This window comes from Siniperca chuatsi, linkage group LG13 (genome assembly GCF_020085105.1).
Source record: "Siniperca chuatsi isolate FFG_IHB_CAS linkage group LG13, ASM2008510v1, whole genome shotgun sequence".
Taxonomy (NCBI): domain Eukaryota; kingdom Metazoa; phylum Chordata; class Actinopteri; order Centrarchiformes; family Sinipercidae; genus Siniperca; species Siniperca chuatsi.
In genome coordinates, this window is record NC_058054.1 from 27,733,264 (window position 1) to 27,760,524 (window position 27,261).

Here is a 27,261-nt window from a genome sequence, read left to right on the forward strand (position 1 = left end):
AATTTAGTAATTAGTTATCGTTACTAGTTACTTCTCTCAAAAGTAATTGAATTACTTTACCAATTACTGCATATAAAAGTAACTAGTTACTTGGGAGAGTAACTTTTGCGTTCCTTTTAAATGTCTCCTTCAATTCTCTTATTAATGCACACAGTTGAAAGAGAATCAACTTTTGGAGAAACGCAACCCGACGTCCAATCCGGCGATTAGCTCGGTCAAACTGCTTCACAGTCCTGAAATATCACTGAAACCTACGGACCAAACTATGATACTCTCCCAGCTGTGTCTTCACTTCTTTGATTTAGTGTACCCAGCTTCGGGTGGGGTCGGGTGACGGACTGGAAAATCCGGGTAATAGGTTGTGTTTGTCTGCTGTCCTCTGTTGTCCACTATCTTCAGCTAAGACAAAAGTAGAGTAACGAGCCCATTTGAATTCCAGTAATTGTAATTGCGTTATTTGATTTGAAATAGTAATTAGTTACATGTCTAGTTACCGCCAAAAACAGTGGAATTATGGCAACACACGTTACTCCCAACACTGGTTACGTCATCTGTAAATGCAGGAACCCGAGCAGATCTGATACCTACACCGGTCTCCCTCACACTCTCTCACACACACACACACACACACACAGTGGGGTCTGGCTGTCAGTTTGTGTTTTGTCAGCAGGTCCAGTGGGAGAGAAGCCATTTCTGACAGCTGGCAAGAGTGAGCGTGTGTGTGTGCATGTGTGTGTGTGTGTGTATGAGAAAACACACGGAGCCCAGCAATTTCCTGTTTTCTTATTTCACCTCCATTTGACCTGAAATGTTAGTTCAGGTTAGTTCTCTCAGTTTTCCTCTTTAATGCTGATATATACTGCATACTGTCTCATGACCGCTACATCCAGATCTAACCAAACAGTTTGGTTTCTTCCACCGGTCCGTCCTCACTGCCCTGGTCCAGTCCAGTTCCAGCTTCTAACAGGCCTTTAAGACTCCTCTAACATACTTTTTCCTCACCTATTATTTAAGGAACACTGAATGTGTGGAAACAGATACATGCAACCTTTTTCTATGAACATATCCTTCTCCATCTGACCCCATAGCTACCAATACCACTTGACTGTTAAAATATGTCCTAGCTCTCTAGTCTGTACAGCTCTTAATGTTTAAGATATCCTTCTTAACTCTAGTTTTACAGTCAGTTCTAAACTATTTGTAAGAGTACTGGATGGGTGATGTTAACAAAACATCCCTCCTCAGTCCTTTAGTCCTGCATAGAAAAACATTTTCTCAACTCAAGGGCTGTTTTTGTTTCAGATGGACTGACGAGAGTGAAGAGTGAAGAGCAGCTTCACCGTCCTGATCAGAAATAGCAAAAGCACACGGTGCTTTGGACAAATGAGCAACTGAGTGCAAAAGTAGAGTTTGCCAAATAAAAATCATCAATAACATTTATCAAGTGGTTTGGTTAACTTAAATAAAATGTTTAGATATTGTCATTAATTTCCACTACAGCTGAAATGATTAGTTAATTCATTAGTCAATTTACAGAAAATGAATCTGCAACTATTTTGATGATCCATTAATCTTTTTTTAAAAAAACAACAAAAACAAATTGGGGTCTTGAATAAATGAGCCCACCATGGATCCTGGGACATTGTAATAGGCATTTTTCACCATTTTATTAGATTTTATAGACAAAACGGTTAATCAAGAAGATAATCATCAGATTCATTGCTAAAGAAAATCATTTTTAGTTGCAGCACTAATTTTCACTAAAACCCAAAAGGTGTGAAAGACACCCACCCCACCCTCGGGCAGAATCAAGCCCAGTCAGTTAGCTGGCTTTGGGCTGCAACTGGAGCCCCGTTTCTTCGAGCCTATCTTGGTTTACATTGTGGCAAACTGGCGCGGAGTCTGAAAAAGTATTAACAGTTGATAAATCAGTTTAGCTACAAATTTAAAATGTATTAAAAAGTCTTAATTTTCTGAGGTATTCAATTTTGTAGCTTGTTTTCAGTATGTATCAGGGATGTGATTTTTCCGGATTAATACAGAATTCCGGATTTTCTGACCAAATTTGGCAAATTCTGCCAAATTTGGCCCCCCTCCAAACCCGCCCCAAGTATGGCAAGTGACAAAAAAAACTGAATACTTAAAATGTATTATTGGGTGCACCTAAATGAAAAAGTGAGGTGCACCAGTGCCACCGATGTAAAAAGTTAGTCTGGAGCCCTGGTTGGTGGGAATTACTGGCTGTCTAATGTTACAAAGAGTTCAGGCTAGACCTGCTCTGTAGGAAAAGTGCAATGAGATAACTTCTGTTATCAATTGTTGCTATATAAATAAAATTGAATTGAATTAATTTACTGGTTGAATACTTTAGTCTGGTTTTGACTCCAGTAGCTGAAAGACTTCCCTGATATTCAACAACTTCCATGGAGGACTGCTCCAGTTCCCCGACTGTCCCGTCTGGAATGTAAACTCAGATCAATATAAAAACACCAGTGTGTTTGTAGAAGCAGGGCAGTAAGTATCATCAGCTGTTTTTAGTTGCGCTGGTTCAAAAAGTGCCGGAGTCTGATCTCATCCTGGAAAACAACTGTCCGATAGAAGACGGGTAGAACGCCTTAGGAAGTAGAGAGGAGTGAAACAAATAACGAGATGCAAGCTAAGGTTTGGTTTCCTAGGCGAATATCATGATTCACTTTTATTAAAAGCATCATAGCTACAGTTCATCATACATGATGTCTCCAAAAAACAAAAACGACAAACACCAAAAAAAAAAAAAAAGAGGAAAAAAAACATTTACATGGTATGTCTGTAAACTTCAAGGCTAGATAAGAATTTTGAGGTAATGCTCTTCAGCTTGCTGGCTAAAAGTAACAAAAAGTCCATTTATCAAGAAAAGTAGCTAAGTAATAAAGGTACCTGATTATTTTAACTCTTTAACACCAGTGCATCAACAGGAACAGAGTGAGACAAAATTGATTGCAGTACTTATTTGTCATCATTTACAGTTTAGTTTAGTTTTTCTATTCATACGACACTTGTGGTTATTCATATAGTGTGTGTGTATGTTGGGAGAGTGATGTTGGAACATTCAAAAGCTGCCTTGGTTATTGCTGTCTCAGCATTAGAGAGGAGAACGAGGGTCTTTGACGAGGAGGGTGTCTTCCAAAGAGCCAAAACCGATCTCTCCCCCTTCGTCCCAGTTCTCTCTCTCTCTGCATCTGCTGGGCTGGCTGTGATAGCAAATGTTAATAAGACCTGTCCACACAGTGTGTTTGAATGTATTTTCAAATATTTGAACCACTTGCGGCACTTGATTTATCTCAGACACTTGAACTGGCCTCGGAAATGGAAACAAATCAAGCACAACTCTCACTTTTCAAGTATTTAAAACTTGCTCAGCGACCAGAGTTGAACTTCATATAGAAACTTGTGAATTTCCAACTCTGTTGAAAATATGTCTCAGTCCTGTTTTGGCCAGGCCTGGTGTCAGTGTGTGTGACTAGAGAAACAGTCTTTATAGAGAAGGTCACTAGGGAGCAGCACTTGGTCTGAAACTACCAGGATATGAAGGGAAAAAATAAAAAATAAAAAAAGGATTTTAATGTGGCAGCGACCGGGAAAAATCAACCATCTCATGTGCCCCATTTAAAGAATAAACCTGAAACATCACATCCCTGTGTGGACCACCGATCCAAATCCATTCACAGAAACCTCCCAACGGGGACAGCTGGTTTTGGCGAGATGAAGCGGACCAATCAGAAGGCCTGACTGGTGGCAGACCCAGCCCGCCTGCCACTTCTGAGCCAATACCAGCCGCCTCGAAAAGAGAGAGACACAGGATTCAGATGTGGCAGTGGAAAGACTCAAGACTGGTATTCAAACAGTGTGGGACTGGGTTTAACAGTATTGGTTCAGCGTGTGCACACACACGCACAAGCGCACACACACATACACTCAAAAAGGAAAGCAGCTGCAGGGACGAGTCCTCCCAGAAACAGTCACATAACAGAGAGGGTTTAGGGGGTTAGTGTGTGTGTAGTGGTGGACATCTGAATGTGTGAGTGTGCAGCTAATGATCAAGTATGTGTTGGGATATGCGTGTGTTGTGGTAGTCAGTGTGTGAGACTGAGTTTTAGGCCAGTCTGGTTTCATTTTCCTCCTCAGAGTCGACCTGGTCTGATATGTGAGAACTAAAAACCTGCTCTGAAACAGAACAGCTCAATCAACTCCATTTCCCACAACTCCTTTTGCAGCAGCTTTGTCAGACAGACAGCCGGGTTAGCTGTAATGCTGTTTTTTTTTTTGAGAACTGATGTTAGAAAAAGCGCCACCAGCGGGCGTTTCTCCTGTTTTTGATGAGATGCTGCCAACAACCAACAACAACAAAACAGTCCAGACGAAGAAAGCGAAAATAAAAAATAAAGATCTGAGAGCTGAAATCAGCAATAATAATAATAATAATAATAATAATAATAGTACTATTGGAACCTTGTATTTAAAGGATTGTAGGAGAGAAAAGTGTGGGTGCACCGTTCACAGTGCACACAGGCCAACCAGAGAGAAAGAAAGAAACAGTCTTTTTGAAGAAGAGCCGAGCTCTAAGCGAGCGGCTGTGAGGATTTTCCCTGACTACACTATCGATCAGAGAGATTTAACTTAACACGCACACCTCGTCCTCTCTGACGCATAGTAAATATACCTGGCCAAAAAAATAAACAACAAAGAGTGAGAGAAATCATCAACAACAATGTAAAGGAAAAAAGAAAACAGGATTCATAATAGTTTGGATACTTCTAGTGGAGGTGTGTAAACGTGGCGAGGGGGAGGAGAAGGGGAGGTCGGAGGTGAGGAAATGTCCAAGGCCAGTCATTTTTGTGTTTGATTTCAGTCACTCTTGTCCTTCTGTGGAGACGCCGCTGCCTCCTCCTCTCCTCCCATCCCTCCATCTTCCAGGGCTGAATCCTCGCCTCTCGTCTCCTCCTCCGCTCCACCCTCCTTCTCCTCAGCCAAGTCACTCTCTCCTCCTCCTTCCTCCTCCTCGTCCTCCTCCTCTTCTTCTTCTGCAGCCTTTAGCCCCTTCTTCTCCTCTTCTTCATCTCTCGGGGGGTTTGTGGTCACAGCGTTGCCTCCCAGCGCTCCGGCCATGGCGCTCTGCAGCTCGGCCAGGGTGGAGGCGGTGGGGAAGCCGGGCAGGCTGAGCCCCCCGAGGCCTGGAGGTAGGAACATAGAGGGGTAGAGGAGACCGGGGGCCATGGTGGAGAGAAGGAAGGGGTTGAACGCCAGAGAATTGGCGGACATGCCGGCTGCAGCTAACAGGGCTGCGGCGTCACCGTTGATGGATGCCTCAGCTGACGAATCAGCAGCTTGGATCTGAGGAGCTGCAGTGACATCATTAACTGATTTCTCCATTTTCTCCACCCCTCCCTCACCCTCTTTCTCCATCTTCTTCCTCGCCTTCTTCACTCCTTCCTCATTCCCCTCAGCCTCCTCCTCCTCCTCATGTTCCACCTCATCACAGTCTTCTCCATCTTTTTCTTCTCCCTCTTTCTTCCTCTTGGCCGTCACTGTCTCATCACGCTCTCCCTCCATCGTTCCGTTGGTGTTCCCTGATGCTGCGGCGATGGTGGAGTTGGATGCAGCGGCCGTCGCCAGGTTCCCACTAAACAGCCCACCTAGGCTGAACATGTTGGGGAGGGCGGCGGCCATGTTAGGTAGGCCTCCCATGCCAGGCAGCATGAGGGGCAGCATGGAGGCGGCGGCGGCGCTGGCAGCAGCCTGCTTGGGGTCGGTGGGTGGAGGGAAGGCCATGAGACCAGCAGCCAACTGGAGAGACTGGAGGCTCTGGATGGACGACAGGTCCATCCCTCCAAACAGACTGTTCAACAGCAGAGGGTTGATGCCTCCTGCAGACACACACACACACACGGTTTAAAATGAAGATCTTTAACCCTTTCAGCACAAACACTTAACACACTAACTGCTATGAAGTTAAATGAGTCCCATCTCCTACGCAGACTGTGCGATTTCAAGAAATTATAGAAGGGTAGAGGGGCTAATAAAATAATGTGGCAAAAATAAAGTTACACAATGTCAGACAATACCTTTTTTTTCCCCAAATATGCATGTGGATCATTTGAGTGTGATAGGTTGTAAAGGCTGCTTTAGCAGTAGTTAGTACCTGCAGATGAAGCAGCAGTGACCAGTGATGCCTGGGCAGCCTGAGCTGCTGCTGCTGCCTGGGCGGCAGCCGCTGCCTTGGCAATCTCAGATTTGGGTCTCCGGCCACGACGACGGACGCCCTCCTCCCTGACTACAGGGCCGGTCAGAAGGCGGTCAAACATGGCTTCTGGGAGGAAACCCTGTGTGGAGGAGGATTTAAGGTGAGAAAAATTCAATTCATAAAGGAACTCCAAGCTGGCAATTTGGGAAAGTTGGGCCCAGAGAGGCTATAAGGAAACAATAATCCAACAATTTTCATTTGTAACCACCAGTCTCTTTAGAAACATTTTGTACAGGAGCAGTGAAAAACAATTAGTTATTACAGTTATTACAAAGGCATAACTGTTCATAGGTTTTGTCTTTGTTACGAACCGACTGTTTGACGATGTCTGTCCAATCAGGGGCAATAGAAAACTCTGGGTTCTCCAGTAACCATCTGGGAAGCTCCTTCATTGGTGGAGCCATGGCCCCACCCATCTGAGGAACAGGAAGATGAAATGAGTTTATCTTGGAAAATCAATGTAGAAAGACGCACAGTTTCAACATGTCCTTAGACAAGTGGCTGCACAATATGGCTGTTTTGAATGGAGAATCCTGATGCATGTTGGCTTACCTTGCGTCCATTGCGTCTGTTGACCACAGGCACTCTCTCTTCTCCAGTCAGGGTATTGATGTCGATCTTGTTTGGGTTTCGACAGCGATGGCGCTTCTGCTTGGGCTTAGAAAACTGAGACAGCAGTAACTCCTCGCTCTTCTGTAGTAGGAAGATAAAAAACAGAAAGGCAGGTGTGAATAACTAGTGGCTAAGAGAAAAGACCGCTGAACAAGAAGGAAACAATAAACAGGAGAAAAACTTCAGGAAGAAATAATCCTGCATAGGCTTTGTTGGTTACTCTAACAAAGGACTAAAGGTGAAGAGGGAAAAAAAAATATTGAATTTATTTATAAAAAAAAAAAAAAAGAGGATGACATACTGGTGTGAATCCAGCCATGTCCATGGTGTATGTCGGGTGCTGCCTCAGCCACTCTCCCAGCTCTTTGTTGGAAACTGCTGCTTCTTCCTCCTCCAGACTGCCGGAGGCAAGAGATCTGGCACTGGGGCTCTGCTCAGGGACAGTGAGGGTTCTGTGGGCACGGGCAGCACCCTGAACCCCCTCCACACCTGAAACCTTCGTCTCCTCAGCATCATCCTAAATGTCCAAGAGCGACAGAGAATGGGGGAGAAGGAAAGACCCTTTTAATGTAGATACTTCTACTGTTGATGCAACACTGACAACGTTAAAACACACTAACACTCCATACCCCTCCTGCTCTCTTGTTGCCCATGAACAGCAGCTCCAGGCCCTCCACATTTTTCCTGCGGCCCCGCCTTCTCCTCATGATGGGCAGGTCAGCCTCCAGTGAACCGTTGGATCTGTGTCCAGAGGGTGGGGCTTGCTGCAGCAACTCCATCTGGGCTTTGAGGGAGGGGCTTGTCACCAGGGCACTGGGGAAGCTGGCCAATGAGGGAGAGGCCTTGTGGTGATAGTGTATACCCTGAACAACAAATCAGATCAGTTTTAGTTTATTAACTTGACTTTGTTTGAATGTAAAAAATACCATAATATTTCATTTGGTAGTTTGGCAACACAGTTTCTCAATGGACTGAGTGTCTTAGTGTGAGTTTATGTGAGCACCTTGGTGAGGTCTATAGCCTGGCTCTGGGACTCGGCAGCAGCGTGGCTTTCTCTCAGCTGAGCCACCATCTCCATTAGGTTGCGTCTCTTGACTGCCCTCTCAGCCTCAATCTCGATCTTCCTCCTCCTCCTCCTCCTCTGCCGAGGCACTGTCAGGCTCAGAGCGTCCTCCTGCAACATCAGGTCAAGGGTTACACCTGTGTCTGCCCAACAACAACATCTTACCTAGGAGCTTGTCACATTATTGTTACTGGCACTTCAGCAAGCAGCAACAATTAGCACTGATGACTTTAGCAATAGCTTTATTAACAAAAAGAGAGCACTAATAGGCTAATTCCAGGGTTTCATTAAGTATAATTGCAGTGTACCTTATAATGCTTATACTATGTGGAGCTTAAAACGAGTGTTTTTTGGATACATTGTTTTGTTCATAAAAAAAAAAACCCTAAGTTTTTAGGCTTTTCTGTCAGAACAATTGGCATAAACTAAAATATCTGAGGGTTTGACCAATAGCAACCGTTTGCTCGATTTGAAAGTATGTGTGTATGTGCACAAACACTCACATGAACCTGTGGCGATAGTGTTTTATCTTCACTCCCACTGTAAGGTGTATGGATACCGGCCATCGTCAACTCAGCCAGACTCCGCCTCTGCAGTGGGGCCTCGGTCGCTGTGGCTACAGCCGCTGTGGTTACCGTGGAGCCATGCCCTGGCAACAGGTTGCTGGGGAAGTCAAAGATATGGCGTCTGTTGACAGGCCACTTGCCCTTCAGGACGGCCTCACAGATGTTATCCATCCTGTTGATCATTACTCGATCCTGAGGGGTGGAGAGAATGGAGAAAGGTGATGGACTATTCTGAAAGTGCTTTGAGAATTTACAGTACACAGAAAGATAAGACTTGCTTTTATCCAAATAGTTACTACTACAGAGGCTTTTATTTGAAACCAAAAGGCTTATATTAGAGACATTCCTAGTTTTCCCTGTTATATTAAGTATATTTGATCATATTTTACCAAGAATCACCCATCTTGATAAGTGCATTGTAGTGTACATTTACAAACCACTAATAGCATCAGTACAACAGTTATGCCATACTCACCACTGCTGCTCAGAGTTTCTCTTTTCAACACAAACACTTCATTCAACAACTAATTCCAGTCGCTTCTACTTTTTCGACTGCTACTCTCAAGGAAACTTACTTTCTGCTCAGATGTTTCATATAAAAAGCCTTAAAATGGTTAATTCAGTTTATTACCATATAAGACTAGGAAAACCAGCAAATACGCACATTTGGAACCAATGAATTTTTGTTTTTAAAAAAAAAAAGACTTAATAATGACTGTTGATAAAATTTGTTGATTGACTAATGATTTAAATCAACTAATCTTTACAGCTCTGATTTAAAGTGAAACATCTGCAGGAAATGTTGAGTTTCATTGACAGGATCTTAACAGTGATCGAAAAAACAGCAAAGTAGAAGTGACTGGAATTATTAAATGATAACTGGATGATCATTATGCCGCTTTTATTAGCCCCTGTTGGCTACTCTTTAAGACTCACCTTGGGCCAGAATGAGAAGCCGTAGGCGCGGTCCTGTAAGGCCTGTAGCGCTGAAGTTTCCGGTAGATCGTCGGGGCAGAACCCATCTCTGGTTTCGTTTTGGGCCGATGTGCTCAGAGACGCGATACTCTCCTCATCAAAGTTCTTCTGCTCTGATGCAGCACTCGCTGTCCGTTGAGAGAAAGTCACATTGCCACTCTTAATTAAAAAGTGTTTCCAAATCGTTATCAAGGGATCCAAACTATTTTAATTCTCTTGCCCCTGGAACTTGGACTCATTAAAACACTGCCAAGTCATGAGGGGAAAGACCAGAAATAGGCCTGTGACCGAGTGTGGTGTCAGTGATGATGGGGGTCCACAACCAGGGCAAATAAACTGGTTAACAAAAGGGATTATAATAAACAAGAGCACAATTAAAGTAAGACATTTGAGACATCTATGTTGTGTAGAAGCTACATTTAGAACTTGACGTCGTCATCTCTCTGGTAAACCAAATCAAACCCAAAGTTTAAAAGCTGTCCCCACTGAGACCAATGACCCTGACTACCTCCAAGCTAATGTCAATGCAATAAACCCCTTACCTTCAGCCTGAGAGGATTTCTCTGATTTGTCGTCTTCATCCATCCTCTCTTCCTCTTCCTCCTCTGGGCTTTTCTCTGTGTCAGCTGACTTTGGAGATTTAGGAGATTCTGGGTTCTCCCTCTCCTCTCTGTCATCCTCTGCTGCAGTCTTGTGGCCTTGTTGTGCTTTAGGAGAGTAGTCAGGATGTTCTGGGAGCTCAGTGGTCATCTCCTTCTGGTCCCCGAGAGTCAAACTCTTCTTCTCTTCTGTAAAGTCTTTGTCATCTGCTGGCTTGGAAGTCTTCTCTCCTTCTCCACTAAGCTCCTCTTTTTCTACTTTTGGCTGGGCCGCCTCCTCTTTCTTCACCTCCTTCCTTGGTGGAGCAGCGGTTTCATCTTTCTCTTGTCTTACCTCTCCTTCATTTTCCTTCTGTTCATCAGGAGTTTCAGTCTTGGTACATGGAATGTCATTGGCATCTCCTCCCTCTGTTTCCATTTTCACCGCCATCTCTGCTTTGCCTTCCTCAGTCTTCACCTCCTTCCCTTCTCCCTCCTCATCTTTAACTACATTAACAGCAATTTTGGCAGCAGCTGCAGCACTCGCCAGCTCTGCGGGTGTGAGGAGTGGTGCAGGAGCGCTTTCCGCTGCTCCCATCCCAGCTTTCGTGATCTCTCCCTGGGCACCCATTCCGACGCCAGACCCTCGCTGGCTGGTAAAGCGCTGGTGGGCCTCCAAAAAAGCCAAGGTAGGGTCGTTTAAGATGTGATAATCTGTCCGGCTCACGCCATGCTTAGAGGCCCCCAGGAGAAGGTCCCGGTCGTGGCGGCCACACTCCCACCACTCCGGGAGGTCTGGGGAGGGCTGGCAGAGCTTGAGGCGCTCAGAGATCAGCGGGTGTGGGAGAACCTGCTCTCTGATGCGGCGGAGCAGCTCGATGCGGTACAGGGTGCGAGAGGCACGCTCCTCTGTGATTGGGTCAATGATTAGGGTTGGGTCTGGGAGTTCTGATCAGGTGAAAGACAGAAGCAGTCCTTAATAAGAAAATCAACTAACCATATTTGATGCATAAGTTATTTTAGTGACTGAACAAGTGCACAATACAAAATGAAAAGACACCTGCAGTGACCAATATAGGTTTCATCTTACCTGTTTCAGTCTTGACCTGCATTCTGCAGACCCGTTTACACATGGCAATGAATGAGTAGTAATATTTCTCCAAGCTTTCATCTGTTTTCTTGTCCAGTCGAGCAAAGGCCCTGAACTGTGTCCAATCAAATTTCTGACGCTGGGTGTCAAAGACGACTCCGAAGGTGGACACTACACGGTAGAAATCAGCCTCCTCACGACGAGTCCATCTGACAGAGGAAAAGAAAATGGGTTCAACTACCAAAAGAATCACATGTCATGTCATGATGATGATTTGAAGGTTGTTTTGCAGGGTGGAATACTGAAGGGTAATTTTTTTAATTACATATTCCTATGTATCCACATGCAAGTGCGACATTAAATGCAACACTACCTTTGTCTTCTCTCTTTGTAGTACATGGCTCCATCAGCCATCAGGGAGCTGGCGGTCATTACTGGTGACGCCTCTGGCATGAACTGTCCACCTTTAGCAAAGTAAGCACTTCCTTTAGCCAGATAGGGGCTTCCTTCTGTCATGAACACCCCTGCTCCATCTTGGATGTAAGTTGCCCCACCTCCTGTATCGGTAACCATGGCAATGGAAGGCAGGAACTCCCTGCGTCGTCTTCTGCGACCATCAGGCCGGCTGAGGGCCTCCTGGCGGAGCTGCTCTCTGCGGTTGGAGCGCTGGTAGGCCGTGATGAGGCGACGCAGACGGGCAGTCAGAGCTGAGGCTGCTGGCCAATAGAGTCTCTCGATAGAGCCTGAGGCTCCGCCCCCCGCAGTCACACTTTGACCGTTTTCACCTGATTTAGCTACAAGGAGAGGGAATGGGGAAAGAAGAGGTGGAAGATACTGTAAGGAACCTGATCGTCAGTGTTGTCATTTCATCACTTGTTCTACATTTTGGGAGTAAAGGCTTGAAGTGAATGTCAAGTATCTCTATGTGCTCATGTGGCAAGAGCTTATAGTATTTTCATCAGGGCTATGGCTCAATCTGAGATTTTGCAGGTTTTATATGGCTGTTGTTTTAGACAGTGTTTAAAGACAACTGCACTGTTAATTTCCTGAATCACCTTCTAAGCTTCTCTCCACAAAAAGTTCACATTTTCACAAAAACTGTGTTCACATTCTATTAAATTACTTAAATTATTTTGCTTTTAGAACACCTTTCACCCTCTCTCTCTGGGTGAATTCAAAGTTTACCTTCAGCTTCACCTTCCACAGTGTCATCTTTGTCATCCAGTGGCGAGTTGGTGAAGTCGTCCATGTCATCTTTAAAAGGCATTCGCAGTGGCTTGTACTCTGGATCCTCATCCTCACTGTAGAGGTTGGAGGGACAGGCAAGGAATTCAGGATTTTAATTTCAAGCACAGACTGCTAAATTTCACTGAACTGTTCACTTTTCAGTTTTAATATTTGAAGAACACCACAACACAACAAAGGGGAAAGGGAATATTAAACGAAGGTAAAGACAGACAAAACAAAGTAAGGCACAAGTTTAATTCAAAGAATTTTCAATTCACCATTAAGGTTTTCGGTGAAATTCAATCACTTACAATAAGCATATTTCAGAGTAAGACAACACGCCGGTAAAAAACAACTTAATTTAAGTTGGCGGCAGTATAAAAAACAAACAAAAAAGGTACAACAGCAACACAAACATGTGGGCCTACACTTCCTTACATTCACATCTTTTGGAGAAACTGGACAATTCATGGCATTTGCCTCATTTGATTGAAATCAAAATCCGTTATTTTTCAGACTAACAACCCGCATATATTCTAACCACTATTTGAAGTTAAGTGTTGAGAATAGAGAGTGGAAAATGAAAGGGGGAGAGACTGGGAAAAAAAAGGTATTAAAAGATGACTAAAAACAGAGCAAAATACTAGAGGGAAAGGGGAGCAGAGAAGCTGCGTTTTGGTGAGTGAAGCCAGCTCTCTTACCCCTCTGCGCCATCTGCCATCATGTCGGAGCCTCTCTGCTCAGCGGCCATAGCCTTGGCGTCCGGCATGCCCACCCTCTCCAAGAAACACAGGGCGGGGTCAGCTCGCATCGAGTTGTACTTCTCATAGCCTGAAGAGGAAAAGATCATAAGCTTGGAATCCAAGTCTGGATGTGTAGAGGCTATAATGTGGATTCAAATCAGTAATGAGTAAATGTAGCAATCAGAACAAAAAGGTATTGGTCAACACACAGCTTAAGGCAAACTCCTAGAAAGAAGGGTGAAAAAAAGTTGTGCTTTCTAGATGCTACACAGTCCAACACACATTCTTTTTAACACATACACAGCATCCATTTTTAAAGGAAGGAGTAGACAAAAACAGCAGCAGAAGGGCAGACCCCAGGAGCCAGCTGCTGACAAGACAGACACTTGCCTCCCTTCTGTACGTGTATGTGTGCTTATCCAAGTGAGCCTGCAGGTGCTCATTAGTGTGTGTGTGTGTGTGTGTGTGTGTGTGTGTGTGTGTGTGGGGAAGGAAAAAGTGTGTCATGGCGTTAGTGAAAGGGAGCTAGTGGGCGTGAGAAACTGTGTGTTTGTCCGTTAGGGGCATTCAGGCAGAACAGATTAGAATGTGCAGATCCTACTGAGACACATCGGGGGGGGGGCAGGAGGAAGGGGAGGTAGGAGAGGGCACCATAACAGAACCACACACACTGCCTCTCCTTCAACCTTTCATTCATCCCCCCTTCTTTCTTTCTCTCCATCACAATTCAATTAGCAAAGATGTGACGCATTGTTCCTAACCGTCTCTGTCACTCACACACGCCGCATCACACAGCTCTGCGCCCTCAGCCAAACATTAATCATTGGGGGCTTCATAGGCCATCATTTTTAAGTGTGTGTGTGTGTGTGTGTGTGACGCATTGTTTTGTGTGCCTGTGTGTGTTAGTCCCCCCCAAGGGCCTCCCTACTGAATGAGGATTATGATTAACTATGGGTGAGCCCTTTTGTATTCTCATGAGTGTGTGTGTGTACCGTAATTGAATCATAGAGGGTGGCAATGATGGAAAAATTAGGACAATTATCCCAAATTAATATGAATGAGGGTCTCCAGTCGCAGCATATACACGACGCGTGGCCTCATCGGCATATCACTGGGAATCACATTCAGTCACCCAGTCAGCACCCAAAGGTGGGTCACTTGGCGATTAACTTTTTGAAATGACGACCCAAATAACCAGGTTAACAGTTAAAGTTAAAATACCAAATCAATTTTCTCTGTTAAGGTTAGGTTTGTTTACAACAACACTAACACCTATAACACATTGCAAAGCAGTTGCATACACACAATCATAGCCAGTGGTGAAACCAGCCATCAATCACACTCCCGATAGCACACGGAGCCTGACAGCTGCGTACAGCTATCACCATAGCAACACCAATCAACCAGTGGCGGCAGAAGTGGGTGGAATGTGTGTGTGCACACTCACCCAGTTTGAATATGATGTGTATGTGACTGCTTGCATGATGCTTACTGGGCTGGAAGCCACTGGAGTGTGTCAGAGAGCGTCTGAAGGTGCTGACATGTCTCTGTGTGTGATGTTCATTTTGTATTCACTGTGTTATGGCTGCCGTGTTGGAAGATGTGGATCTGTATGTACAGGGAGTGCTGGTGTATGTTTCTTACCGTGTTTGAAGACGCCGATGAGCAGGGATTTGTCGGCCTCGCTGTCCCACCAGTCGGCTGGGACCTCAGCATGGAACGGCTGGGGAATCCAGATATCCAGCTCACTGTGGCAGAAATAAACATATCCAATCACTGATAATCAAACTAAACTGTTTGCGTGTGTTCAATTTGCTTCAGTTAAGCATCAGTCTTGTATTTCAATTCAGAATGGGGAAAGAGAAGGAAAGGCGGAAATCAGATTATGAGCCATTTGTGTTGTAATCAGATTGTAAAAGCTGTCAGCTGCCAACCAGAGATAGAAACGAATATACAAAATATTTAAGGAGTACGTTTACAAGCAGAGGTTGTAGCAGTGTGTTGTATTCTACTTATGACTCGCAAGAGAATATTTGTCTTTTACAAGTCGATAGCAGCCTAAATCTGCTGAAAATAAAAACTATATTTTAAATCAGCAGAATTTGAATTAGAATTGATAGTCTAAACAATATCCAACCCTATGCATGACTTCATAACACAACCCATGTAAGAGGTGCTAAATGCAGCACTGTACCATCAATACATACCACATATTAATATAAGAGTCAACATTCACTGAGGAGCTGGGCAGCCTCTACACCCTGTGGGATTTCATTGAAAGGAAAGAGGGCACTGATCTTCCTGGACAAGCCAAATTCAAGCATTTACAGATCATTATAATGGCAACATCCATTTTGAAATATAGCTTTTCCAGTACAGGCTGGCTTACACTTCTGGTACTAAAGTTTTATCCACAAGCTCAAAATGACGACAAGCATGGTTGCTATACAAAGTCCACAGGCAACATGTTGCCTGTGGACTTTGTCATTGGAATATTCTTACAGATCCAACTCTCCAACCGACCTGTCAGCAGTCAAGTTGCATTGTGGGTAATGTAGCTGTTTTTGACAAGGAAGAGGAATGCGTGGAAAAAAAATAAAAAATAAATCTTTGGTTCTGCAGCATCAATTTTTTTTTTTCAACTTGCCATCATGAATCAATGTTATAGGAGTGCAATGCTAAATCAGTGGAATACTCCTTTAAGTGCACCTATTTATATACTGTATAATGACATTCTGTTCCCATCACAGCCTTAAATTTAGGAATACTAACTGTAACAGCGACAGTGTTATGCGACACATGTTACCAATCATCTCCTCCATGGTCTCATTTGTTTATTTTAAAATTGTATTACAGGTGTTGCTCTAATCCATTTTTAGGGGGAAAAAAATTTATCATGCATGTAAATGACAAACAGAATAGTTAGAACGTGCAAGGTTTTTGCAGAATAGATTCTATGTTGTGGCACCAAAAAGAAAACAAAAAACAAATCCTCCATTAGAGACAGAAGGTGGTAGAAAATGGTGTTTCCAGCTAGTTATGGAGAGAAAGGGTACAATACACAATGGAAGCAGAAAGACAGAGGGTGATAGGAGAGAAGAAACCAGGGAAACAGTCCCTTATCTCTGCAAACAGCAGCATGCCCGGCCTTGGCAACAACACACACACACACACACACACACACACACGTGCGCCAAGACTGGCGTGCTAAATCCCCCTGGCATATGTTGGCACAATGGCACCCCGTATGCTCACGTCTGGCATGCGCTGACATGCACGCACACGAGCACACACACACACACAGGGTCTGTCTCAGTAGGGGGTGCACGTGCTCCACATTCTAAATGCATTCACATCTGGATGAAAGGGTGATGAGAGGGGGATGGGAGATGAGAGACTAAAGTGCACTGCAGAGAGATGGACAGATGGCAAGAAAAGTGTAGTGAGACAGAGAAAAAGATGGAGGAAGCAGTGAAGCAAGTGTCAGAATGAGATGAAGACAATTTAGTTAACCTTCACATAAACAACCCTGCACTGTAGGGCCTCATGCCAAATGATAATAAGCAATAGCTTGTTAAAATGTGAAATAAACTTCTAAATGGGTCAAATAAAAATGTGATAAAGCTAATTTTCCCCTGATACAATAACTGCGTTGTATCTGTCAGAATAGGAAGAACCCTGCCAAAGAGGCCACTAGAACAGACAAAAATACACCCTAGAAATAATTCATCACACATTCATATAAATATCCATCTCAACTCATTTTCATGATGAATCCAATACATGAAAGCTTTTCCATTGACAAACGTATGGACACTTAAGGAGGTTTGGGCAAGTTACAAATCAGAAAATGTTGGATGAATAAGATTTGCAAAGCCAGAGGCAGCCATTCTGAGTTTGACAACACAAACTGAACACTGGGTTTGTTTTCTGTTCGTGCAGACGCATCATTTTTACATGTGTTATGTTTACAATAAGACATCTTGCTACCTCACAGAGGACAGATTCCATCATTCCTCTGTAGGGTGGGAAGATGTGGTAAAAGAGAAAAATGAAGAAGACAGAAATAAAATGTCTACTAACCTGGAGTCGGCTCCTTCCAGGATGCGCTCGGCCTGGTCGCCTATGACTTCCTGTCGCAGATAATACAGCATCCTCACCCTCAGCAATACCCTGCAAAACAAAGTCAAGTTCTTTAATATAGTTGACTCGTTTAGTTCCACTCGGAAAAAGATTACCAGGGCTGCAATTATTGATTATTTTCATTATGAGTTAATTGAATTACTTATTTTTTAGTTATTAATTAAAAAAGTACTCGATGAAATGTCAGAAAACCCAAAGATACGATGTTTACAGTGATATAAAACAGAGAAAGCAACAAATTACATTTGATGACCTACAACCAGAGAATGTCTGGCATATTTGCTTGATAAATGACTTACATGATTTATCAATTACATACATTGTTGATGATTTATTTTCTGTTGATTGACTAATGGTTTCAGCTCTAAGGATTAAACTGACCCAGGCCAGATCTTCTATAGTGATTCTGACAACCATCCAAAGCAATTCATTTTTAAAAATAAGTTGGAAAATATATTCTGGTGTATTCTTGTTATTTGTAAAATTCCCTCATAATGCTTCTGATATCAGATATTTCATTCCCAGGGGAAGACCTGATAACTATTCAGATGGACTGATTCTATTGGAGGACATGTGAATGAAGGAGCACTGTGAACAGGATCTTGGATTTTTGAACTAAAACTATTCAGAAGAAAGATGTCCTGAGGTTTTCTTCTGTTGAAATACTGGTTGCTGAAACTATTCATTACTGCAGCGTTTTCTACTACTGCTGTCGAATAGATGGTCATCTTGTCTGGATACAAATTACAGATGTTCCTCGTCAGAATTATTCTTCCAGCATCTCCCCCAGTAAAATGAATCACTTCAGTCAAGGCTCCAGAATGAAGAGTCTGATTTCATCTCCTGACATTGGAAATGCTGCTATCTGGGAGATCTGCTTCACTGTAAACATTTGTCACCAGATTTGCTACCAGGATTTAATGCCAATAAAGTCATTTTCAGCAGAAACCGAGGAGAAGAGGTGGGGGTTGGGAGGAGGAGGTGAGTGGGAGGAGCAGAGAGGAAAAGAATTGAAAGGACGGAGCTGCGCTGGGGGTGGGGGTGTTAAAGACAAGTCATTTGCAGCTTACTCTGCGGTGTGTGTGTTTGTGTATCAATGGCATCACAAGTTGCAGTGTGTGTGTTTGTTGGCAGGCTGTGTGTGCTCATCCATCAATGTGCCAGGCCTGATTAGCCACACAACGCTGTGCTCCAGCCTAGCAGATGGCACCACATAATCACCCCCAAGTGTGTGTATGTGTATGTCTTTCACCCACTTCCAACAGGTCTGCCTGCCTAGCACCTGGCCTGGCGCACAGCCACATACACACACGCAAACAAACAAACCCCCCCTCCAAGAAGAAAAAAAATCTTGGAATTGAATCGGGAGGGCAAGGAAGCATATCTCCCTGACAACAGGAGAGAGAGAGCTGACCACAGAGCAAACTAGTGTGTGTGTGTTTGAGGAGGAAGACAGGGAGACTGCTGCATCTGTTCAAGTTGTGCAGTTTGTACTGTTGCAGAGCTAGACTCAGAAACCATCAGACCTGCCACTTACATCCATGTCCTTGTTTTCAAGCCACAGCTCAATCCACATTAGTTTGGTATCCATGAACGTTTCCACTATGTGAACACGTATTTAACCAATAAACCTTTCATTAACTGTTAACGGCCCCTAAAAATTCAAAAGCAATGCGTTAGCCACTGGCTACCATGGTGTTTCGAGTGAGTGAGTGAGTTTGTGTGAGTGAGAGAGAGAGAATGATAGAGCCCTACTTGTTACAGTGATGTTTCAGGTGTCTCTTGTAGCTATCCTCTTGCAATAAGTGGTCGGGATTGCAGCTGGCCAGCCAATCAGCTCGTGGAGTCTGTGGAGGCGGGGCCGGGGGCTTTCCCTTCTTGCCCTTCCTGCCCCGAGGGACTGGGGTGGAGAGACCTAGAGAGAGAGGGTGGTAAGGCACTGGTCTGGGGCTTCTACAAATGCCAACCTGTAAACCTTGTTCAAACATTTCCAGGGTTGTTTATACATTTGTCGAGTAAATGTCTGACATGTTCCAAAACACGGCCAGCAGAATCCCAAAAAGATGAACTCAAAATATTGCTGGGTTCAGTTATCTAAATAAGGTATCACTGGCTGGGATAAGGGCTGAGTATCGAACCTCAATGGTGGCCAAAATGTGTCACAGAGCACCGGAAAATGTCAAGTACCCAAAGATGGCATTAAATGTCTGGTCAGACTGAAATCTTGGATTTTATTTGGGTGAGGTCCTTTTGTTTAGACATAGCATACCTAGTCTACCTTATTACTCTAATTACCACCCAACTCTACTATCTACTCTGATACGAAATTAAAACATTTAGGCGAAATATTACTTTAAAATTATTCTCATCGCGCAGATAGCTCAGTCATTCTTAGATTTAAAATTTTCTGTTGGTACAGTCCCAGAGAGTAGTGTGTTTGTGATTATATGGGCTCATACAGTATATATAGTGTGTCTATGGTGTAGTCAGGTATAAATGTGTGCGTCTGTGTTACCAGAGTGGTTGGTCAGCGTCTTGGTGGTCCCGTCTTCACTTGGGGTGATCAGGTCCCAGATGAAGCTCTTGATGTTCTCGTCACCACGGTAATGCAGCAGGCAGTAGGCCAGTAGGGCTCGGCAGATTGTTTCCACATCGGCCTCCTTCAGGGGACGCTTGAAGCGACCATGAGCCAGGATGTCATTCCACCTACCCCAACTAAAAACAGACATGGAGAAAAAAAAAAGGGAAAGATAACATAATATATACAACATTCGTTTAACAGTACACAGCACTGTCAAATTTAGAACATTTTAGAATGACATGTCCAAACAAATACACGCTGTTTTTGATTCTCAGATTGGTCAACTTAGTTGTAAAATCAAGAGAACACAAAAAAAGAAAAAACTAGGCCGGCTCCATGTCAGCACTGTACCATCAACTTCATTAATTCATATAGGTGACAAGCACATTTTCAATGAAAATGTTTTTTTCGAAATTTGCAATAATTGTAACACTATAATGTACATGATATAATGAAAAAATTATATCATGTATAATAATAATAATATACTGTAATAATGCTAACAATATAATAAAAGTCTTAAGTTGTAATTTCTAAGTGGTAATTTTGTTTAGTGTTACATTTATCTGTAAAGCATAGATTTGAATATATGATAAATAATGGCAGATAGCACCTACCCTATTGACAAAAACATTTAATGAAGTGGGTGAAAGTTGCTCAAATAAATAAATAAATAAATAAATAAAGTCCTAAAAATGAACCTGGTTATATCTGCTGCTATAATGTCTGGATGCTTTGGAATGCTAAACTACACTTTGACAGACAGTTAATATTCATGAAAGATCAGGGTTACATGAGCCATGAAAGTAGTGTAGCACAGAATTAAATCCACAAATCCACATCATTTTGTCTTGCAGCCCAGACATCTATCACACACATATATACACACACACACACACACACACACACACACGCACTGGTGAGTGGCGGGCTCTAATTATACATTTCACCAGTCTGTTGACTTAACCGTTACTGGCACCCTAACTAGTGCCACCCAGGCATCCTTGTGTGTGTGTTCATGGATCACAGCCCAACTCCTCCACCACCTCCAGAGAGCGAGCGACCCTAAAGGCTGATGTGGTGGACAGCATCCCTCAGACTCTCTTGTTCTCAACTAAAATTTTTCCACTGCTGCATCCCAATCTTCACTGAACCATGTGAACCAATCTTACTCTGTTGTCTTTTCCCATCATTCATCTCTCTCACTTATACTTGCCCTCATCCACCATTTTACCCTGTCTAAAATCATTCAGAGCGCTGAGCAGAGAGGACAGGCCCAGTCAGACAGTGTGTTTTTGTGTCCTACAGCCTCGGGCCACGAGACTAGACTGTAACAATAACAACGCTGACATCTCACTAGCACCACTGTTCTTTCCTACACACACACACACACACACACACACACACACACACACACACACACACACACACACACACACACAGTCACGCCAAGTCAGCCATGAAAATGGACAGGCTCACCCGATAATCACTATCTGTGGTAAGTGTGTCAATTTGCCTGTGTGTGTAGTATAATGTACTTGTATCTGTGACTTTTAAGGCTGTTATGGTGTACTAGTAGCGATCTGAGTTAAGATGACACAGATTAATAGACACTCAAAATAAATATTGTTCTTTACATCACAATAAATGCAATTATATACATAATCTACAGGCATTTTCTGAAGAGAAATTGAAGGAATAGGAAAAAACAGGTGCCTAAGTGAATTTCAGTGTACATTCATTTAAAAACTGTGTGTGTGTGTGTGTGACAGGCTTAACTTTAGTCAATTGTGTGTATGTGAGCTAAAAACTTGCACCATGCTCTCCAAGTTCACTTTGTGTGCACTAGAATAAGCATGCTTGGTGTATATAAGTATGTATGTGTGAATGAGTGTGTTTACAGGGAGCTCTGATTAGTGCCTGTGTGTTGACAGCCTTGAGTGCAAAGATTTCTGTCTTCTAAATCACTCCATGGGCAGGTCTGCATCTATTAACTTGTGTTCTTTTACACACAAACAGACATTAACCACCAGTATTACTCCACATCCACCACATCCTAAACTAGGTTTTCTTCTCCTTTTCTGTTAAATTCTCTATTTCCATGAGGTTTTGTTCCCCCAGTCCTTTTATGTTTTACCATTCATAACTGCTCCCTGGGGGAGGTATCTATACAAGATGTAGATTTTAATTCTATTTGTATTATTCTCAATGTCCTTTGATATTCCCTTCATATGCATCATCTCTGCATATTTAAAGGAAATGTTCAACACTTGGGGAAACACGCTGGTTTGTTTTCTTGACCAGGATTAGTCGAGATGATTAGTAGCACTCTCAATGTCTCAGTCTCTGTTATGACTGTTATAAATATGAAGCTACCGCCAGAAGCCAGTTAGTTCAGTCTAGCATAAAGACAGGAAACAGGGAAACAGCCTGGCTCTCTGCAAAGGTAACAAAATCCACCTACCAGCAGCGCCAACGCTCACTAATTAACACATCATATCTAATTTGTTTTAACCTGTCCAAAAACCAGTGTCTTGTCGTCACTGTGAGGCTGCTAGGTGGCTAGCGGGAACTCCAATAAGTCACTGCGCCCAGCCAAGAAATAGTCTGCCACATACCTCCTTTAAAAAATAACTTGTTTTTACACTTCGGTTTTTTAATAGATTAAACATATGAAACATGTTAATTAGTGAAGTGGTAGGTGGATTTTGTTAGTTTTGGACAGAGCCAGGCTACCCCGTTTCCCACCTGTTTCAAGTCTTTATGCTAAGTTAACTGTCTGCAGCTTCATATTTACGAGACAGTCATGAGAGTGGTATCAATCTTCTCATCCAACTCTTGGCACAAAAAGGAGGCAAATAAATAAGCCAGAGGTCAACACTGTTGTTTGTCTGGTTTTTGAGACGAAAACGAATATGTCACTGACCCATAGACCAGCAGGTTTTTCTCCACTCTGAAGCACTCAGATCTGGGGTAGCCCTGGGTTTTGTCCTGGGGCCGTCGTGGTTTGGATGAGGGTTTGCTCGGTTCGTCCTCGTCGCTCTCCAGCTCAGAAAACTCCAGCATCTCGTCCTCTTTGACGCTGCTGTAGTGCCGCGTCTGCTTCCTCACCCTTGGTGTGTCGATCACCAGCGTGTTCTGGAGACAAATTCAATGAAAATGTTTAGTCTGTGTACTTTTATGGCCTAGATGTTCTTTCCTTCTAGTTCAAATTCTCAAACCAGTTCAATATTAAGCCAAATACCTGACCGGTTATACCACATTTTACCAGTAGGTGTCGCATTTGACCCAGCAGCTCCCGAGTGGAACATAAGAGCCCACGAATTAGAGTATTCTACAACACGTTCCTGTAAATGTTTCACAATAAAAGCCTTGTAAAGAACAAAGGGTTTCTGTCCACTGAAACGCTAGAGGACTTTTCATTTGAAACGGACACAGGAAGTGTTGAGATTGTATTAACAGTGTAATGCAGTAACGATGTAATAAGCATTAGTCACATGGTGGTTGTCGGGGACAGGGTTATGTTAGTAATATTGAAAAGGGAAAATGATGGGGTCATTGTTTATTAACTTTCCATTAATATATTTCACAAACTAGTTAGCAACTTAGCTCCACACCACTGTCTGCTCAGCTGTGATGCATCCTCTGCTACATGTGCTGCAGAGAAACAGTGCTGAGTACTGTAGCAACTGCCCACATTTCCCATCATGCCTACTAGTGCTGTAACACATCAGCAAACAGAAACAGCAATAGCTTTCGTAAGTTTGCTTTTAATTTCCAAAATGCAACTGTTCAATTTTTTTTAGTGTTTGTAATGTGGTGGTAACATGGTGGTTTAAGTTGGTAGTTGCCATTTTTGTGCTGGCTTATAGTTTTAACCATTAGTGAGGTGGCGGTTACATTTCTTGACCCCAGTGGTATTATACTGCTGTGTTTTTATGAGTTCCAGCTCTCCTGTAATGAATGTCATTAAAGGGTTGAGGACGCTGGGAGCTACTTCTTGACTCTTTAACTTACCAGAACGTCTCATAACAGCAAATGCTGGTTCAGTTCTTTAGCATAAAATCAAACCGGTTTAAGCTCGTACATCAGACCGGCAAAACCAAAAACTGACCCAACCCCACCTTCTAGAATGTTCTTTTTTTTGTTTGTTATTTATTAAGAACTTTGTTTCAATTACAGATGGCCTGAAATCCACCAACAAAAATATCCGAAGTACCTTCTGCTTTACTCCTGCGAAGTGGCCTATTTGTAAATTTCTTGTATATTCTGACATCTATGACTAGTGTAAATCTATGAATACATGGCAGCTTCTGTACAAAATCTGATTAATTGGATATTAATTGTGATTGTGATTCATTCCTGATGCTGAGAAAATTGCTGCCCAGTACAAACATAAACTGGCATTAATTATGTTGTCTAATGAATTACTTTTTTTGTTCAATTAATTTGATTTATTCAACTTGCAATCCTATTAATATGCACAAACAGGGCAGTAGTTAGTTCCACAATTATTACAGAGCGCGGCACTCATTTCCATTTTAACATCACACAATAAGAAATCCCAGGGGAGCGTCCCATATTCACACTCGTAGAGCTGAATTAAGTGTTCCAGTGGAGGGCCCTCCACAAGAGAGGCGGTGAGGGAGTATAGAGAAGAAGACATTAGGAGGGACAAATGCACACACAAAACAAGTGCACAAACATGAAGTGGGATGGAAAGCAAGAATATAAATATGCGCTCAAGAATGGGACTGAGCTTGTGTTTCTGTGTGTGTGTGAGAGCACTAGTCTAAGTGATAACTCTGTACCCTCCAGGCATCTGCGCTCTGTTAAGTGGAGCTAAGCAGCTTACTCTTTCTCGCTCAAACACACACACACACACACGAGAGCAGGGAAACATGGGTAATTAAGGAAGAGAGGATATTCCCAACTGTCAATATTAATCTCTCTCTCTGCTTCCCTCCTGATCTTTCTGTGTCTCTCTCTCAGTCTGTCTCACTTTCCTCCTCCTAGCTTGTGGTGATAGCACTGACTAATTACCACTGCTAGTCCCCTTTCCATAAGGGGACACCACCAAGTGTGTGTGTGTGTGTGTGTGTGTGTGTGTGTGAGTAAGACTGTTTGCACCAAAGTATCAGTAAGCACAGTATGATTGTTCTCTCTCTATGGCTACATCTTGTGTGTTTGTTCTTGGGTAGGTTTTAGATTGCAGGTACTTGTGTTTACAGTCTGTATGTACAGATGTGTGTGTGTGCGCGCTCATGTGTGAGTCTGTAGTACCCGTCCATTGATGGCGTCGAGGTCCAGCTCGGCCTTCTTGGCCCATTTCTGCCAGAAGTCTGGATCCTCCAGAGAAATGTCTGTTCGGTTACCTGTTGCAACAAAACTGGCCTGCAGACAAAGGAAAACATATTGGTCAATGCTAGGTAATCACTTGTTCAGAGATCATTTTGACACACATTACAAACTTTGCATACAGTATGAATAGGCTATATTTGACTAAAGGAGAAGATTTTAGTAGATTTTAGATATATATGTCGTTTTGCCATAGTTTCTAGGCCGAGTACAGTTTATACCTTAGCAAAGGTAGAGCCCTTGCCCTCAGACTCTATGGTGATGGTGTGGGTTCGTCTCTGGAGGATCTGGTCGATGTCCTCCTCACAGAATTTTGAGCCTTCGTCTTCCTCGTCCATTAGAGCTCCGTATGCTCCCTTTCTCAGCAGGTCCTCAATCTCCTTCTTGGACAATTGCTGGACCTGAACCAGAAACAAAAACATTTTGTACTGAGTGAAAATATTTTAGACGAACAATCAGTTTTGTTCATTTTGTGTCTTTAAAGTATACTCTCTCTGATTTTGGGGTTTGGGTGCCAATGGACTAGCCTTCTAACACACTGAGCAGATTCATTTACAGGAAAAATCAATCTGAAGTTAGTGATGGAGATTTTGGATGCGTGTGTGTGAGAGATGGTTCTCACCCCGCTGTTGGCGTTTTCTCGTCCACTCATGCTCTGGAGGACGGCCTTGTCGAGCCCTAGCTTCAGACTGGCCTTGTCGAACATCTCCCTCTCGTAGCTGTTCCTGGTGATCAGACGGTAGATCTTGACCGCCTTGGACTGGCCGATACGATGACACCTGGCCTGGGCCTGGAGGACGACGCATTCAGAGATTCAGAAACATTGTTCTACAGTGAATTTTACTTACTTTTCTGTTCAGCTGGAGATGTGAGGTTATAGCAGAGGACTAATGCTATGGTTCACTGGACCATTTCATTGAAAAGAATCATTATACAACAAACCGCAGACAAAGCATCGTGTGGTTTGTACCTGCAGGTCGTTCTGAGGGTTCCAGTCAGAGTCAAAGATGATGCAGGTATCTGCTGCAGTCAGGTTGATGCCGAGTCCTCCAGCTCTTGTACACAGAAGGAAGACAAAACGGTCCGAGTCCGGTCTGGAGAACCGGTCGATGGCTGCCTGCCGCAGGTTACCACGCACTCTGCCGTCTATACGTTCATAAGGATATCTGGACACAATGGGAGGACAGGTGTGCATTATTGTCAGTAACATGTTGCCACCATTCCCAGAAAAGTCAACACAGCAGTAGAGATGTCCCAGCTCCAACAGAGTGATGCATCTACTCTCTAGCTAATCATGTCACGGCAATTTCAGCAGTTTCATTCTCCCAGTTAAACTATTATTTATATCATTTCAATAATTCATGATTAACTACCGTTTTTAATATTATATCAAGTAGCTATAGCTGAGCTAATTTCAATGTGTCAGACACATATTTAATCAACATTGCATATCTTTTGCTACCAAGTATTTATTTATTTTTACTATGTGCACTGAGCATCTCTGGCACATCATTGAGATGAATTAAGTTTGATCTTATCTCATTTTCAGGTTATAGCTTGAGTGTGCACAGGGAAGCTGTGTCATTTAGGTAAACATAAGAATCCGATTGGACCCTGTTATTAAAGGACTGTGATGGGACCCAAAAAAAAAAAAAAAAAAAAAAAAAAAAAAAACTTGATCAGAAAATCCCTACACTTTACACTTCTTAAAGGAAATGTTAATTTGCCTCTATTCTCACCGTTTCTGGATGAGGTAGTCCTCCAGGATGTCCAGACAGCGGACCATCTGACTGAACACCAGGACTCTGTGTCCGCCGGCCTTCAGTTTGGGCAGCAGCTTGTCAATGAGCACCAGCTTGCCAGCAGCCTGGATCATGGCTTGGAGGGCCATGTCCGGCATGTCTGCCCTGCCTCCGTGGGAGTCCCGAAACTCCTCTGCGATCTTCTCTTCCGCTCCTGGACAAAGGAGAACAATTTATATTCATCAGGAAATCAAAAGAGATGATTTTGGAACAGTTAAAGTTTGGTTTGTAGAATTTTAATAC

At 43.2% G+C, this 27,261-nt stretch overlaps 1 protein-coding gene across 1 annotated transcript in view; it reads right to left on the reverse strand.

Moving 5' to 3' along the window:
* Positions 1–2,662: 2,662 nt before the first annotated feature.
* chd7 (chromodomain helicase DNA binding protein 7) overlaps positions 2,663–27,261 on the reverse strand; it is a 78,062-nt gene continuing 53,463 nt past the window's right edge. Inside the window, exons 18-41 of the mRNA XM_044218366.1 lie at positions 26,956–27,172; positions 26,187–26,382; positions 25,839–26,006; positions 25,438–25,617; positions 25,142–25,252; positions 22,785–22,996; positions 19,793–19,992; positions 19,033–19,192; positions 17,218–17,307; positions 14,779–14,882; positions 13,093–13,222; positions 12,350–12,465; positions 11,538–11,958; positions 11,165–11,373; positions 10,039–11,022; positions 9,458–9,624; positions 8,459–8,713; positions 7,896–8,066; positions 7,522–7,755; positions 7,194–7,409; positions 6,833–6,973; positions 6,592–6,696; positions 6,179–6,359; positions 2,663–5,903 (exon numbers count right to left, since the gene is read on the reverse strand). Coding sequence (XP_044074301.1) covers positions 4,885–5,903; positions 6,179–6,359; positions 6,592–6,696; positions 6,833–6,973; positions 7,194–7,409; positions 7,522–7,755; positions 7,896–8,066; positions 8,459–8,713; positions 9,458–9,624; positions 10,039–11,022; positions 11,165–11,373; positions 11,538–11,958; positions 12,350–12,465; positions 13,093–13,222; positions 14,779–14,882; positions 17,218–17,307; positions 19,033–19,192; positions 19,793–19,992; positions 22,785–22,996; positions 25,142–25,252; positions 25,438–25,617; positions 25,839–26,006; positions 26,187–26,382; positions 26,956–27,172 — 5,987 coding nt within the window. The 3' untranslated portion in view covers positions 2,663–4,884. The remainder of the gene's footprint in view (positions 5,904–6,178; positions 6,360–6,591; positions 6,697–6,832; positions 6,974–7,193; positions 7,410–7,521; positions 7,756–7,895; positions 8,067–8,458; positions 8,714–9,457; positions 9,625–10,038; positions 11,023–11,164; positions 11,374–11,537; positions 11,959–12,349; positions 12,466–13,092; positions 13,223–14,778; positions 14,883–17,217; positions 17,308–19,032; positions 19,193–19,792; positions 19,993–22,784; positions 22,997–25,141; positions 25,253–25,437; positions 25,618–25,838; positions 26,007–26,186; positions 26,383–26,955; positions 27,173–27,261) is intronic.